This window comes from Tachypleus tridentatus, chromosome 10 (assembly GCF_004210375.1).
Source record: "Tachypleus tridentatus isolate NWPU-2018 chromosome 10, ASM421037v1, whole genome shotgun sequence".
Taxonomy (NCBI): Eukaryota; Metazoa; Arthropoda; class Merostomata; order Xiphosura; family Limulidae; genus Tachypleus; species Tachypleus tridentatus.
The window spans coordinates 35,218,740-35,233,587 of record NC_134834.1 but is presented as its reverse complement, the minus strand read 5'-3'; the positions used below and the strand labels follow the sequence as shown (position 1 = coordinate 35,233,587).

The window sequence follows — 14,848 nt, the reverse complement described above, 5'->3', positions numbered from 1 at the left end:
AAACTATCCAGTTAACATTAATACTTGTATTGTAAATATGTGTTTGTGTCCTAATACATCTTGACTTTTATCACAAACTAAGTGATTTCCATTATATTATCAGAAAATGTTCATAAAAAAATATATTACTAAGCTATAAAAAAGACACATTTTATTATAATTATTTCTAAGTTTAGTTTAAAAAAGTATATAATTTATACCTATCAATTAGTATTTCATGAGTAGCATTTACTCTTATTACATGTTTTGATCATTATGTCACATAGACACAGAATTCCACAGCTTTACTGAACATCCAGCAATGGCAAGGATAAAGAGTCGTTCTGTTTTTATTCATGTTGAGATTCCCGGGCAGGAACATGATGCTCCAGATCTGCCAGCAGGGTATGTGAACTTTAACAAACATTAAGGAGTTTTAATAAAATGATTCGTTAGATTTATCCATGTTTTCTACATTGAAAATTAAACCATATATTAGATATTCTGCAGTCACTATATTTTTGCAGCATATGACAAATGCCACCAAAATATTTAAAAACTACTATATCTTAATGTAGAAATTTCATGTTTCTCTGTTTGCTAACTGTTTATATTAAATTGAATTTGTAGTACATGAAGTTTGTCACCTGTATTATTTTTGTGCTGTGCAGTTTCTTTCTTGTAGTATTTTGTTCAATTTCATTCACTGATGATAATTTGATCAATTATGAAAAATAACAATAAACCAGTATGATATGACATGTTCATATAAAAATGTACAAAAATGTTAAGTGTTTCTGTAACTTTGTCAAAAGTAAAACTAGATGAGTAAGTTTACTAATCAATATAATCAGTTACTCAAGCCTGTAAATTTAAACTTCATAAAAGTTGTTTTGATTTTAATAACATAATTTTTCATAATTCATCTAAGCAGATTTTGAATATTTTTTATGGTTTCTTACAAATTGGTAAAAACAACAGAAATTTTATTCAAATTACTACTTTAATTACTACAATGAACATTGATGTCAAACGAACATGCATCCCCATTCATCCCAATTTTTTGTTTCGTGTTTGAAATCTACAACTTTTAGTCCCCAAACTGTGTATTATGTTTTTTGTTTTGTGTTGTGTCTGAAGTATCTTGTTTCAATGACCAGCAGTATTCAGCCATCATGATGGTGTTATATATTCCTTGATACATGATAATGTTATACATTCCTTGATATTTCCTTTCTTTTTGTCTTCATGAAACCTATCTCCTTGTTCTTTGCTTATGGCACTAAAATTTTCAGAGAAATGGTTGATGTGTGAGTGTTCAAGCTTATGTTACAATTCAACTCTGAACTTATCAAGCGTGCTGTTGACAACATTTTCATAATTTTGGCCCCTATTGTTTCCTAAAAATTTGTCAATAACATGTTAAAAGACAGTTAATGCTTCTGTTGTTGTTTTTTTCGCACTGTTTATCTTAAGTAAATTTCTTAATGTAAGGCCTAACAACAATCCCTTCTTTCAGTTTTGTATTTGAAAGAGCTACGAATTGCCTATGTAGATACTTGAAATAGCTACCAACTTTGTGTAAGACCTGTACAAATTGATTAATCAGTATGCTGTTGGGTCAGTAGCATACAAAGGACTTCTAAGTCTCCACAACGTAGCCAACCATGTTCTTTGTATTTGACCTTTAAAGATTTTCATACATTTCTTTCAAGTGAGCTGAATGAGCAATAGGAACAGATGTATACATGTTACCATTGTGAAGGAGAACACCTTTTAGACTTGTTTTAGAGGAATCAATGAACAAGTGCCATTTACTTGGTTTACAAACTGTAGCTCCTAGTGTTGTTATTAGTTCAGTAGTATTTTTCCAATAAACCATTGAACCTTCTTGTGATAAGTATATGAACTCTCATGATTTCTGTACCAGTAAAATGACCCTGTACAAAAGAAGTTCTCAGCTCAAATATCTTGTCAAATTATTAAGTTCACTTTGAAAAGTTGTGGTTCACCATATATTTCAAGTTGAAAATAATCCCTGTCATCATTTTTGTTGACATCAGAATTAGATTAAATTGTATCAAGAGTCTCCAGTGCAGTGGATGCAGATATACCACATCCATGAGCATCTGTTTCTTATAGCAAATTGAAGTATGGATAAAAATATTTCCATTTTATTTCAAGTGTTGTAGTCTTGCATATTACCTGAGCAAAAATAGCAGTCATTTCTGTAGCTTCTATGTCCATACAAGACTATTGGAATTCCAAAAGACAAAGTTTTTCTTTCCTTTAGTCTATTGTCTCAGTTCTTCAACACACACACAAACAAATACTATCCAGAAATGACACAATATGTGGCCTGTTAACCATTTATGTACTATAGGTGTTTCTTTTGAGTTTGAGAATGATCAATAAGACTAACTTTGTGATTGGTCTAGAGAAATCTATAGCCAATAGTTGTCAACATTTTAAGTGTAACAGAACATAACCTGATTTGAAAGAAAATGATTCACTTATGTAAAAGTGCATATGTTGTGAAAAATCTGTTTGTGGTGGAGAAAAATGGTCATTTTCAAATTCTGTGTTCAGGTATTATTGTAGGACATACAAACTTTCAAGAAAATAAAACTAATCAGTCCTGCGTTACATATGAATATAAATGAATGTCCTTAAAATATTCAACTAAATAAAACATTAGTGTTTCTGATTTAAGACTATTTTTTATTATTCCAGCTATATAAGAAATTAAAAGATTGCCATTATAATTTCTTACAGTTATTATCAATTACTTCAAGGTTGCACAGCATAATTGCTGAGTATAGAGACTCATGAAAATAATCAGGAAGGTTCTGTATCTTTAATTTACTTCCTCTTAGATCCAAACATCTACCAGTTTCTTTGCTGTGCATTGCATCCTGTGAAAGGAAGGGAGTGATGGTGGTGGTCGAGGGGTGTCATTAATGGGTCCATTTATGTCAGTGGAACTTGAGCAGATCACTTTGGTGTTAAATTCCTGTAGATGGGTAGCCTTAGGGTGGCTCCTCCCTGAGTCAGTCAACTGATTCTTTTGAGATAAGGACATTTAAAGTGCCACTGTTGGATTTTCTCAACAAATATTGTGGAGACTGTGTCTAAAGTTGGTGTTTGAGTAGTGACCATGAAATCCTGGTGAAATTACATTATCAGTGTTTAGTGTTGTAGTCCATTTTCCCCTCATAGGACTTTATGACAAGTAGTCAATGGGCACTGAATTTTCTCCATTTTTATGGATCCTGCACCCAGTTACCAAAAAAAAAAGTCAATAAGAAAGTGATCACATTTGAAAAATTAAACAACAGTCATCACTCCATTCTGTTTCTGCACCTCATTTTTTTCATTCTGCATTCTTTTTCTGACAAACTGTTAGAGCAAATATCTTTTTATTCAGAAGGGATTAGTGAGACTTATTGGGATCTCCAAAGTCAGTTAAGAAGCTATGTTCTGGAGATATTTTGGTGGAAATGTCTTCATTGAAACACAGCAGACATCTTCTGAGATTAAAGGCCATTGGAGGTTTTCCTATTAAGGAAAATGCTACTTTGAATTTTTCCTAAGAAGTTACTGTTGAGAGGAATTTACAAAACAATTTAGAGTTGTTAATTTTTGCTGATTTCTCCAGCCAAGGCATTTCTACTGTGTGATGTATCCCCACTCATAAAGATGGAATTATGCTGTGTACAAATGTTACTGTGTTGATGTTTACATCACCATGTCTACCTGCTACCATCAAGGCAGATTATTTAAACTGCAAGGTAGGTTTTATATTTTTAATCATCTCTGGTGTTTCCAGTGACAGCAGTTTTAACATTCTAATGTATCTTGTTATGTTTCTTTTGCATGTGCCCATTGTGACAGCAATGACCATGACACCTGTTAATATCAACTGGATCCTCACTGTGAGAATTGTGGTAATTCCAAAATCTCATAGTTTTGTTCTTGCCCAAAAGAGGTGGAGGAAAAAGATGTACAGTGTTTGAGGATTGTAAATAACATTTCTTATACCCTGGCTGAAAAGTTGTTGTCCCTTGTTCTGTTTTGGACATATGCTGCTGCACTCCATTCCACTGAATACAAATCTTTCTGTACCTCTATCATGGTCTTTTTCACACCATGTAAAGTATATTTTGCCCTCTATAAATGAAAGAGTTGACAAGTCTATGTCTACTGCTGTCTCTATCCCAGCCATCACTTTCAGTGACTGCAAGCATCCATCTTCAGTTCTTAAAGTACAGAACTCTTATTTGGTCATTGGAGTTTTCTTCTTTGGACAAAAAGGTGTCCTAGGGTAGGTTCCAGAGAGGTTGAAAGTCCTCTTTCTACTAAAGAAAAACATCAAGATCTCAAACAAAAGGTTTCTCTGTCCATTTATCTTTTGTGAATAAAAATGGATACTTTGATATAGTATACACTGGAACTGCCAAGATTTTCACTCTAATTTAGATGACATAAAGGCCTTGCTCAATACCTATCATTCTGTGTGTCTCTTCTTGCAAAAATATTCCTTTGGCCTGCTGATACTGTTTTTGGCAATTTTCTTCATACAGGAAAAACAACTTGTGTGACAATCAATTTCTTGGTAGTGTAACACTGCTTGTTGATTAGCTCATACCCATCTTGTCTGTGCCACTTGATATACCCCTGGAGACCTGCAGTAGCCACTTATATCTCCATGGATCATACCATCACTTATTGTCCTCTTTACCTGTATCTGACTTGTAATCAATCAAACCTTGATGATCTTATTGACTAGCTACTAATTCCCTTCTTTACTTTCATGGACCTTAATAGACACAATCTTGTGATAGTGCTGATATTGATGGAAGGGGTCATTCTGTGGATCATATACACTTGGAAAACAACCATTCTCTCTTCAGTAATGTTTCCTTTACCTATTCTCATGCACATAGTCAGTATTTCACTGCTGTTAACCTATCTGTCTATTTTCATTCCATTTCTTCTCATTTTTGTGGTGCAGTGGTCATTTTTCCCATAATTTTGTGTGAAAATGGCCACAGTGATTGCCTTGTAACCAATGTACCTCAGTGGAAGTTGAAGCATGCTGACTGGCTCTCTTTTGCCACTCTCTCAGAACTTGATCCTATTATTGTTTGGCTCTATCTTTTGATGATTTATTGTATAATTCAAACAGCTGTTCATTCCATTCCCAAAATCTTGACATGTTTTACACAGTACTCTTGTCCATGGTGGACTCCTACCTCTCAGCAAATACTGAAGGCTCATAAATGGGTCTGGAATATATTTTTCAAGCTGATTACTTTCAAGTGGGTTCATTTCCAGGTCTGGTTGGACAGAAGTCAAAGCCATAAGGAATCTTGGATCAAGTTCATTACCAGCATCTCTTCTACCACTAGTTTTGAGACGATACTGGGAAGTATGCTTCTAATCTACTTGCTCTCCAATGGCCGGAAATCTGTTGATGCACAGAATTGCTGATACTCTTGGGTAGAGAGATCACCACTTTCTTTTGGGCTGATTAGACCTACAATTATAATTGCTCACTTGTGCTATTGGAACTTCAAACTTATTCTTCATTGGTCTGGTAGTACATCAGTTGGGCCTGATGATGTCACCATGAGATGCAATACCATCTCTCTCTGGCCTCTCTTCTTCTGGTTGTTTTAAATTGAATTTGGCAGGAAAATATATTTCCTGATTCTTTACACAAGGCTATTGTTCTCCCATTTTCAAAACTTGGGAAGGATTCTGAGATTCCTTTTAATTATCATTTAATTGTTTTGACTAGCTGTCACTGTAAGATTTTGGACAGGGTGGTTAATGCACATTTTGTTTGGTTCCTTGAATCAAACAACTTCCTTCACTCACCCAGTGTGATTTTTGTCAATGATGGTTTGAAATCAGATGACTCTGTGGAGTTTGCCATGATTTGTTTTAACTTGGTGACTGCTCACAGGATCCACCTCTACATTTTTTGTGTTTACTGCTGAGTTCTGTGTTACTTCTCTTGCTCTGAATCACATAAAAGCTGAGCACAGACTCTCTTAGCTCTCTTCTAGTTTTGGAATTGCTTAATATCACTACTCATCCTATTTTTTAGACATTCAGAAGTGACAAGCTCAGTTTTTTTTTTGTAATCATTTATATCCAGTTTTTACGGACACCTGGACATCACAGCTAAAGCTGTCAGCCATGCTTGTCTTGTATATGGACCATAGTCCTGTGAGAAAGGTTTGTCTTCCCACTGCTTGGCAGCCAATTTAGGGTGACAACTTCATAACAAATTTTTCCAGGTCAAACCTACAGCTGTTATTTGGCCTTTTAGTTTCCCATAAGCATTGGTGTTATGAAGCTGTCTTGGCAGTGGTCACAGTTTTTAACTCATCATTTTCTTTTCTGTGGGACTGATCTCCCAATGTACAGTCTTTGTGACACTAAAGTCACAATTGTGCACATTATAGTTTTATACCACTGTTGTGAAGGTGAGTACCATTTTAAATGTCTTTTCTAAGTTTTATTTCTGGCATTGGGTGGTGTCGTTAGTGAAAATGACAATGTCTAGTTTGGTGTTTTTAGACTTGTACAGGTATCTTTTAGTTTTTTTACTTGAATTTTGGAAATTGCTTAACTTTCAACTTAATCAGGTGAAAAGGTGGGCTTCTGATAAGCGAGATTTTTTTAACTATGTTTCTCTTTTATGTACACATTTTAAGAAGTGGCATGTTAGGCATATAGATGAAATTCAACTTCTACATGGAAACATTGAAGTATAGCATTGTATTATGTTTACAATTTTTTGTAATGTAGTCAGTTAGGGGTTTGTCTTTTACACAAGATGAATTTATATAACATAGAGATAACAATATTTTTAAATGATACATAAAGAAATAATTAAATTTCAAGACCATTGTTAATTTCTGGTATGGGGTAGATAGAAGACAAAGCATTTCCTCTTTTTTATGTACAACCACAAATTTAAGTCTTGGTAGTTGCTTCAGGCAATGTGTATCTTATTTTGCATCTTCAGTACATGTTACTTGCCAACATGCTGTGAAACAAGTTTGTAGTAACATTTATTACAGACTAAGTATTGAAGCTCTCATGTGTGGCTGATTGCTTTAATGCATTATTAGATTCATTAGTTAAGTGTTTGTTTAAAATTACTCTGTTAATAATTTTTTTTTTTATGGTATACTACATTGGCTGATAAAATTGTATGTGATACTGTGCAGTTAATTTAGTCCTTATTTGATGCCCTATTTTAAATAGGATGATTTTAGCTATATTCAATGTTGTGATGGTTAACCTAATGTGTTTAATACTATCTGGTTTTTTTATTCTGTTTGATAGAACACAACTTTAAAAGTAATTCTAAATATTGTTGAAGTACCAAATATGGAAACATAAGACTACATTGCACAGTTTAACTCTGTATATGCTTTTACATAAAATAAATTGCTAAACAAACAAGTTAATACTTAAATAGATAAATTTTGGTTTATTTAGATTAATAAATGGGTGAATATGCTTTTTTCTTCAGCTATGTTTTTCCATCAATGCAAGATCTTGGAGAAGATATGCTGAATATCTTAGATTATTTTGGGTATGTATATCAATTAACTGGATTATTGTATATTTTGTTATTTTTTATATTAGTTTAATTATATATTGTTTGTTTGTATTTATATAAATAAAAATTGTGATTAACTTTGCATATGCATTTCTTAAAATAAGCAGTAAATGAAATTTAATTATTATATGGTTGTATATATAATAGCATGGTGCTAATTAAGAAATAAGGTGGGATCAAAAAGTATGTAAATTACCAAGACTTGTTATTCCTGAAAAGGATGGCCAACATTTAGAAAGTTTTTGGTAGTTACTGGGTTTCTGTTATGTGCAACCACTGACTACAAAACATTTTAAGAAGTGAAAATAGAAATCAGTGATAAAGTTGTAATGTATCAAATTATGCATGAATAATACAACTTTATTGTAGCAAAAAATAAATGTCAATGAGCGAGCAGTATCAAGTTTTATTTTGACACAATGTGTCAATAAAATAATTTACTAAACAATAGAATGTGTCTATAAGACAATTTTACTAAATAATAATGTGCCAAAGGTAAAAGTTTCCTTTGTCAAAAGATAAGTAAAGGTGTCACATGTATAATAACAAGGAGTATTTTATTGGTACAGTATTCCCTCGCTATTCGCGGGGGTTACGTTCTTTACCCCCCGCGAATAGCGAAAAACCGCTAATATTGGATGCAGTTTTAAAACTTCTATGTATGAGATTATATACGGTACTAAATGCTTCTCAGACACTTTCTAAAGACACTCTTACTCATTAATACAGTAATAATGTAGTAATATTGCATGCAGTCATGTATTTCACTAATGTAGTAATGATAATGTAAACACATTTTAATTTTGTACTGCAACAATATTTTAATCAAAAAGAAACGTAAGTACAGGAGGACAGTAACACCGCATAGTATAGTTACCCATACTGTATTACTGTACCGTAAAGTCATTTTCTATGCGTACAACACATGTATTAGAATTGACAGAAAGTGGAACAAATTTAAAGGCAAACTTAGACAGATAAATACAGTACGCACAGTTCAGGTAATAATAATACAGTACAGTACAATTCAGTAATAATTGTTCGATAAAGACGTCAATCGATAAAACTGCTTGAGAGAGTAAATACAGACATACCCTCGAAAAGCGCTTTTAGTCTCTATGACCTACAAAAACCCGGTTTACCGAGCATTCGTTTTTATGACGTTATGATGCTAGCCCGGTATACCGGCATACGATGCGATAGGGTTAAGAGCCTAACCCGCGAATATGCGGGGCCGCGAATGGGGAACCGCTAACAGGTGAGGGTATACTGTACATCTTTCAAGGTAATAAAATTGTGTCAATTAGAAAACTACAAAATATGTGAATGGTAAAGCTGTTCTCTAGTTTTTTGTCAGTGGTACATGTATTATAGTAATGAATCTTTTAATAGTACAACTTTAGTATAAAGTATGTGAAAATTACAATGTTACTCTATCAAAGAATATAGTGAATCTTTACTGTTTCATAATATCTTGCTAGTTTATAGACTTAGTACAGCAAAGTATGTTTGTCATCTGTGTTTTATTGCAACAATTACTAAATTTTTGTTCCATTTGATTTTTTCAAAATTTGTTGCCTTTAAAGATTCTAATAACATAACAGTTTACTCAACCCAATAATGAATTCAAGCTGTCTAGAAAATTGAAACATATAAATTATTTTGTAATGATTTTATTATCCTTTTCTCTCCCTGGTTGAATGCTACCATAAAACTGACCCACATATGTCTTTTTTTTTTTTGTTTTAGTTTTTTAAGATGAAGTTCCTTCATGTTGTCTAGTTTATCATGTTTGAACACCCTCACACTTGAACTATTTGTAGTGCATGACATTTTTGTGGATTTTTAGCATATTGATTGACTTGGATATCATATGTTCAAGGAGGAGTTCTATTCTTGATAGTTTATTCTAGTTGCACTGTTAAAATATACACTTCTGTCATGTTAGATTGCTTTTCAATCACATTGAACTTTTTTTTTGCAATGTAGTGTACTTGTAGTAAGCTTAGCTTCCCTGTGACATTTTTCTGACTGATTGTGCAAGTAAAAGTCAACAAATGAACTAGCATCAGGCAATTTTAACTATCTTAGCATCTTCCCCTGACTTAAAATTTTCTTTTTTTTTTTTAGTACATTGAATGTGCTTTTTCAAAATTAAAACATATTTTTCAGTTACTTTACTCAGGTTTACTTTTACAGAAAAAAGTATTTGTTTGATATTAGTTGTAACAGTGATTCCTGTAATATAAGCAAATTCTGATTCAATCCTCTTAAGTTAATAAATGGACTTTATTGTTTATATTTCAACCTATACTGCATTAAAGTTTATAATGTTTTTGAAAATGTAGTTCCAGCTCCATAAGCTATTGTATAGAGGCCAGTCTTCTAAGGATTCATTTGATATCAATACTTTATATATAATACTTCATAATGTGTTGTAATTGCCTAATCATTTTAACTAGGGTCAAGTATGTGGTCACTCTTGGTGAAGGAGCTGGAGCTAATATTCTAGCACGTTTTGCTGTAAGTCATTCATTCCATGAATTATTTTTTATTGTATTATACTGTATAAACAAAATCTTGAATTTTGCACATAACATGCAAACAACTTGTTTTTTTATAGAATATCTTGTCATGAAACTTGAAACTTTATTTTATAGAAGATTTAATCCACTGTATACAAAATATACATATATTTTTTTAATGAGAAAATTTAACTTGTTTTTTTCTTTCCTTTGAAGTCAAGGGCATGAGCATTGTGTGTATGAGGTTGACTTGCTATCTCTAGTAAATTTTATGAGTGAACCCAGCCTGTTAAAATTGTAATGATCTAAAATAAACATGCTGCTGCAATTAAGGTTCAACGAAAAAAAAACAAAAAACACTTTATTCAACAGTGATGTTTAGAACTAAATTCAACACTTACTAAAACACTAATGTATATCTGGCCAGGAATTAATATGCCATAATTAGCAAGGAGAGCCTAATTCCAACAAAATTCCAGATACACATTGTAAAATTAATAATATTGATTTTAATAAGAATATTGAGTGATAAACAGCAATAATTCAATAACTTTCTTGTGATTCTTTCTCTTAATGAAGCTTCTGGCAGGGTATTTATTTACTCAGTAGGTCATGAGAGTACAACCTCATGTGATCATATATTTACATAATCTTCTATTACATAAATAGTGTGTGTATGTTACTTTCAGGAAAGCTGGTGTCAGTTTCATCATATATACAAGTTTACTCAAAATACAAATGTTTAGTTAGAAGTGTTTTGATGCAACTAAAAATGATAGAAGGAAATAATAAATGAATGATAAATGAAACAATAATCATAAAAAAAATTTGTAAAAGAATTGATCTTGAACACTTAAAAGATATGAAGTGGTCATTCTTCTTGAACCAAAAAATATATTTAAGAACAAGAAAGTTGTATCTCAAGATTCTCCATAACACTCAGAATAACTTATTTTTAAATTATTATCATATTGATTACTTTTGCATAAATATGAATGTGCTTCTACATATGTCTTGTTTTCATAATTGTTTGATGCTTTACAGTGGTATGTCTGTAGACTTAACTCACTAAAATCCAGGTTTTGATACCTGTGGTGAACAGGGTACAGATAGTTCATTGTATAACTTTGTGCTTAATTACAAACATGACTGTTTGACACATTAGAATTCACAATTGTTAAAATCCTGTATTTAAGATTAAATGATATTTTTATCACCACTATTGTGTGGTGTATATTTTATTAGTTTTAACTGTTTAATATTTAAATGGTTTATAAATTATTTTTATATATATACGCACGCACAGCGGAACTGTTCGTAGGTGTTACATTAGGTTACCATGCATTCTACTGTTCATCTTCACTTATTGCAGTTATGTATTAAAGATAAATGTGTTCACGTAACATTGTTTACTCATCACACCAATCAAATGTTTCTACTTGGATGGGCAGTTTAGTGAATTGTTCAGAATACTTTACTTCACCAGACATACTCATTTCTTAAAATTTCTACATTCCTAGATGTCCTACCCTGATCGTGTCCTTGGTAACATACTACTTCACTGTACCTCCACTGTGGCAGGTGTGATGGAATACTTCAATGATAAGGTAAATTTGTATTCTCTGTATTTGAGCTAAATAGTAAAACTATTTTATATATATTAATTGAAGATTTAATTTACGTACTGTGAACAATGATAACCTTAAATCAAGAAATTCTACATTCCTCAGTTTGTGTGCCTTCTTTATCAGTTATGCTACGTATGTAGCTTGTGAATTTGCTTAGTTGTCGCTACTATTTAAGATGACCGCTCAATTGCAATCTATTCATTTTATTTGATTTAGTCTTGGAAAATGTTTGTTTTCTGTTGTTTCACTAATTCAGTTTACGACAGTTATGATACTTAAAATGCTCAGTCTCCTATATTGTGCTTTTTGAAAAAAGGTTGCTATGCTTAAAGAAAATGTATAACTTTATGTAGCTATGCATTTGTCCAAATATATTTGTTTTCTGTTTTGGTTCTGACCCAAGTGATTGAAACAAATTCTTAACTTTTTGATGCTGTTCTGTTTATAAAATAGATAACGTTAAAAGGAAATATTTGTTCACTTATTGTTTTGTTATAGTTGAGCAAAGTTGTTTTAATTATAACAAAAAATAGCAATGAAAAAGAAACTTGAATTATTTTTAATATATTCTCAGTATTTGTGAAGATGAAAAACTGCAGAAAAGTTACCAAGGCAATGATTCAGAAACTAGTTGAGCTCAAAATACAATTACAAGGAAAAATTGATATACATTTAAGCAAATTATTCAATATTATTTTCAAATTTTAGATTATGAACTGGAAACTTCAGACAGTAGGCATGCATCCAACTGCTGAACAGTACCTTGTCTTTCACAAATTTGGGACGGTAAGATGAATGTATTTTTCAGGATGGACTATATATAAAGTGAAACATTTTGTACTGAATCCTGTATTTCACTTCACAGTAGACTATATTCAAGTCCTAGGTATTTGTATAGTTCATACCTCAGTAGATGACTGTTTTTTAATGTAGCACTTTATCTTATTAATTGTGTGCATCTTTTGTCTTTCAATGCACATTTGTGTGAATGATTGATTTAAAAATATGTAAATGTAATATTTATTAATTTAAACAAAAAATAAAATGTAATAATAGTTGTACTACAATATTGTAGCACTGGGACTGGCTCATGATTGAGATTTAGAAATTCATTTGTATAATGTATGTATTTTTCTTTCTGAAAACATTGGAATAATTAGCAGATTCCTATAGAGTTTGATGTTAAAAAAAGGAATGTACAGCTTTAGAATTTTTTGTTATATCAAATTGTATGTTTAACTTTTTAATCAACATGTGTCACAGTAAACAAGAGTTTTTGTTCATTGTTTAATCATTTTGTGTGTCACACACACACACATACACACAGTGAGTTAGTCATCTCAGTTAATTAAGTATTCTTTATTAGGCGTATGCCAAATTGTTTATCTTCATAATCCTCCACAAAAATGAGATAATATTGAAAGGTTTTCACTTGTATTTGTGTCTCACTTGATAAAATTGCAAGATCATCATGATATATTTATGGTGTGTGTATGTACATAATAAGTACTAAATACTCAAAATATGAATGTTAGCAACATTTTCTGTAAGTGGGTGAAAGATATGAGCATCACAAGATAATGAAGTGAAAATATCCACATATGTGCAAAGACAAAAAAATACAAACATTAAATGTCAAAATTTCAATATCATAAGTGTTGTATAATATTGTATAATGTTTATAATGTTTACTTTTTCATACTTGTGATATCCTGAAAAAAGGCTTATACATGATTCTTCTTCATTAAAACTTGTGATTATAAGTTAAGCCTTTGAAAGACTAATTTCATGTATATTTTTAAGAGTTCACATAAAGTAACAAAACATTTAAAATTATGTTAAAGTTGTGTAATTTTCATATACACCATTACTAATGAATAGACAATCTATGTGATTGAGATGGATAATCAGAGAAATCATGAAATACAATAAATTTAGTTAAAATAGAGGTAAAAAAGTACTGTTTTTTGTTAGGTAGTAGAAGTTCCATTATATCTATAGAATGATGCTTTCGAAGTGTCAACTGTTCCAGCCATATACAGCAAACTATTAAACAATCTAAAATCAATTCATTATTATTGTTTACTATAAAGGACAAATTTGAAATTATATCTTATTGTTCTATTTAATATGATGAGTTGTTGCAAAACCAGACTTTAAGCTCACAATTTTGTTTGAAATGCACAGTATTAACTCATCAGATTTTTTAACATATTTTTTTGAACAGTGAGAAATTATAAATAAGATTTTGTTTTGTATAGTCATTTATCATGTACATTAAGCACTCTGCAATTAAAGCAGTATGCTGGGAAATATATTTTTATTTCTGTTTTTCCCATAATAGTAGTGTTTTATTATTTTTAGGAAAAACCTAGTTTATTAGTACCAAGAAAAAGTAGTGACTCGGGTAACCATAGATGTTACCAGTTAGTATTGTAGTATTTCCAATGATAATGTGTATTAAGCGTTTGTACTCTTTGATTATCATGCACACTATTTAGGGTATAATATAACTTTTTTGTCCATAAATATTTGAGTAGCAGATGCTGTATCTTGTAAAGATATTTCTTCTTATTTAGATTTGTGTGAAAATCTAACTTATTTATTTGGTTTTGTTTTCATTTAGGCTTACCAATGTTGACCATTTCATGCACACTTATTAATTTCAGAATGCACACAACTGACTCAATAAATTTTGTAATCTTGTGTTATGTTTCAGTGAAGATATAATCATTTAGTTAAGTTAACAGCAGTGTGAATAATAATTAATAGGTTGACCATATTTAATATTAATCATAGAACAGTAGTAGTTTAGAAATTGATATTTATTGGTTGAGAATATTCCTTTGTAGATACTTGTGACAATTTCTTAGTCCAATTTAAGCATTAAGTTGTATACATGCATGAAAAGTTTATGCTTAATATGAGAACTATTGTGCATATGTTTATATTCTTCTTTAAAAATGATGTACTACATAGTTATTTTGGCTTTTTTGGTTCAGCATATAAATATTTTAGAAAAACAAGGGGGAAGAGCAGTTATAATGATTTGAATAAAAAAAACAAAACAA

At 31.1% G+C, this 14,848-nt stretch overlaps 1 protein-coding gene across 3 annotated transcripts in view; it reads left to right on the top strand.

The window, feature by feature from the left end:
* LOC143229048 (uncharacterized protein ZK1073.1-like) overlaps positions 1-14,848 on the top strand; it is a 91,713-nt gene that overhangs the window by 60,681 nt on the left and 16,184 nt on the right. For all 3 annotated transcript variants that reach the window (XM_076460754.1, XM_076460752.1, XM_076460755.1), the window contains 5 exons: positions 267-384; positions 7,535-7,597; positions 10,087-10,147; positions 11,670-11,756; positions 12,486-12,563. In XM_076460754.1, coding sequence (XP_076316869.1) covers positions 267-384; positions 7,535-7,597; positions 10,087-10,147; positions 11,670-11,756; positions 12,486-12,563 — 407 coding nt within the window. The remainder of the gene's footprint in view (positions 1-266; positions 385-7,534; positions 7,598-10,086; positions 10,148-11,669; positions 11,757-12,485; positions 12,564-14,848) is intronic.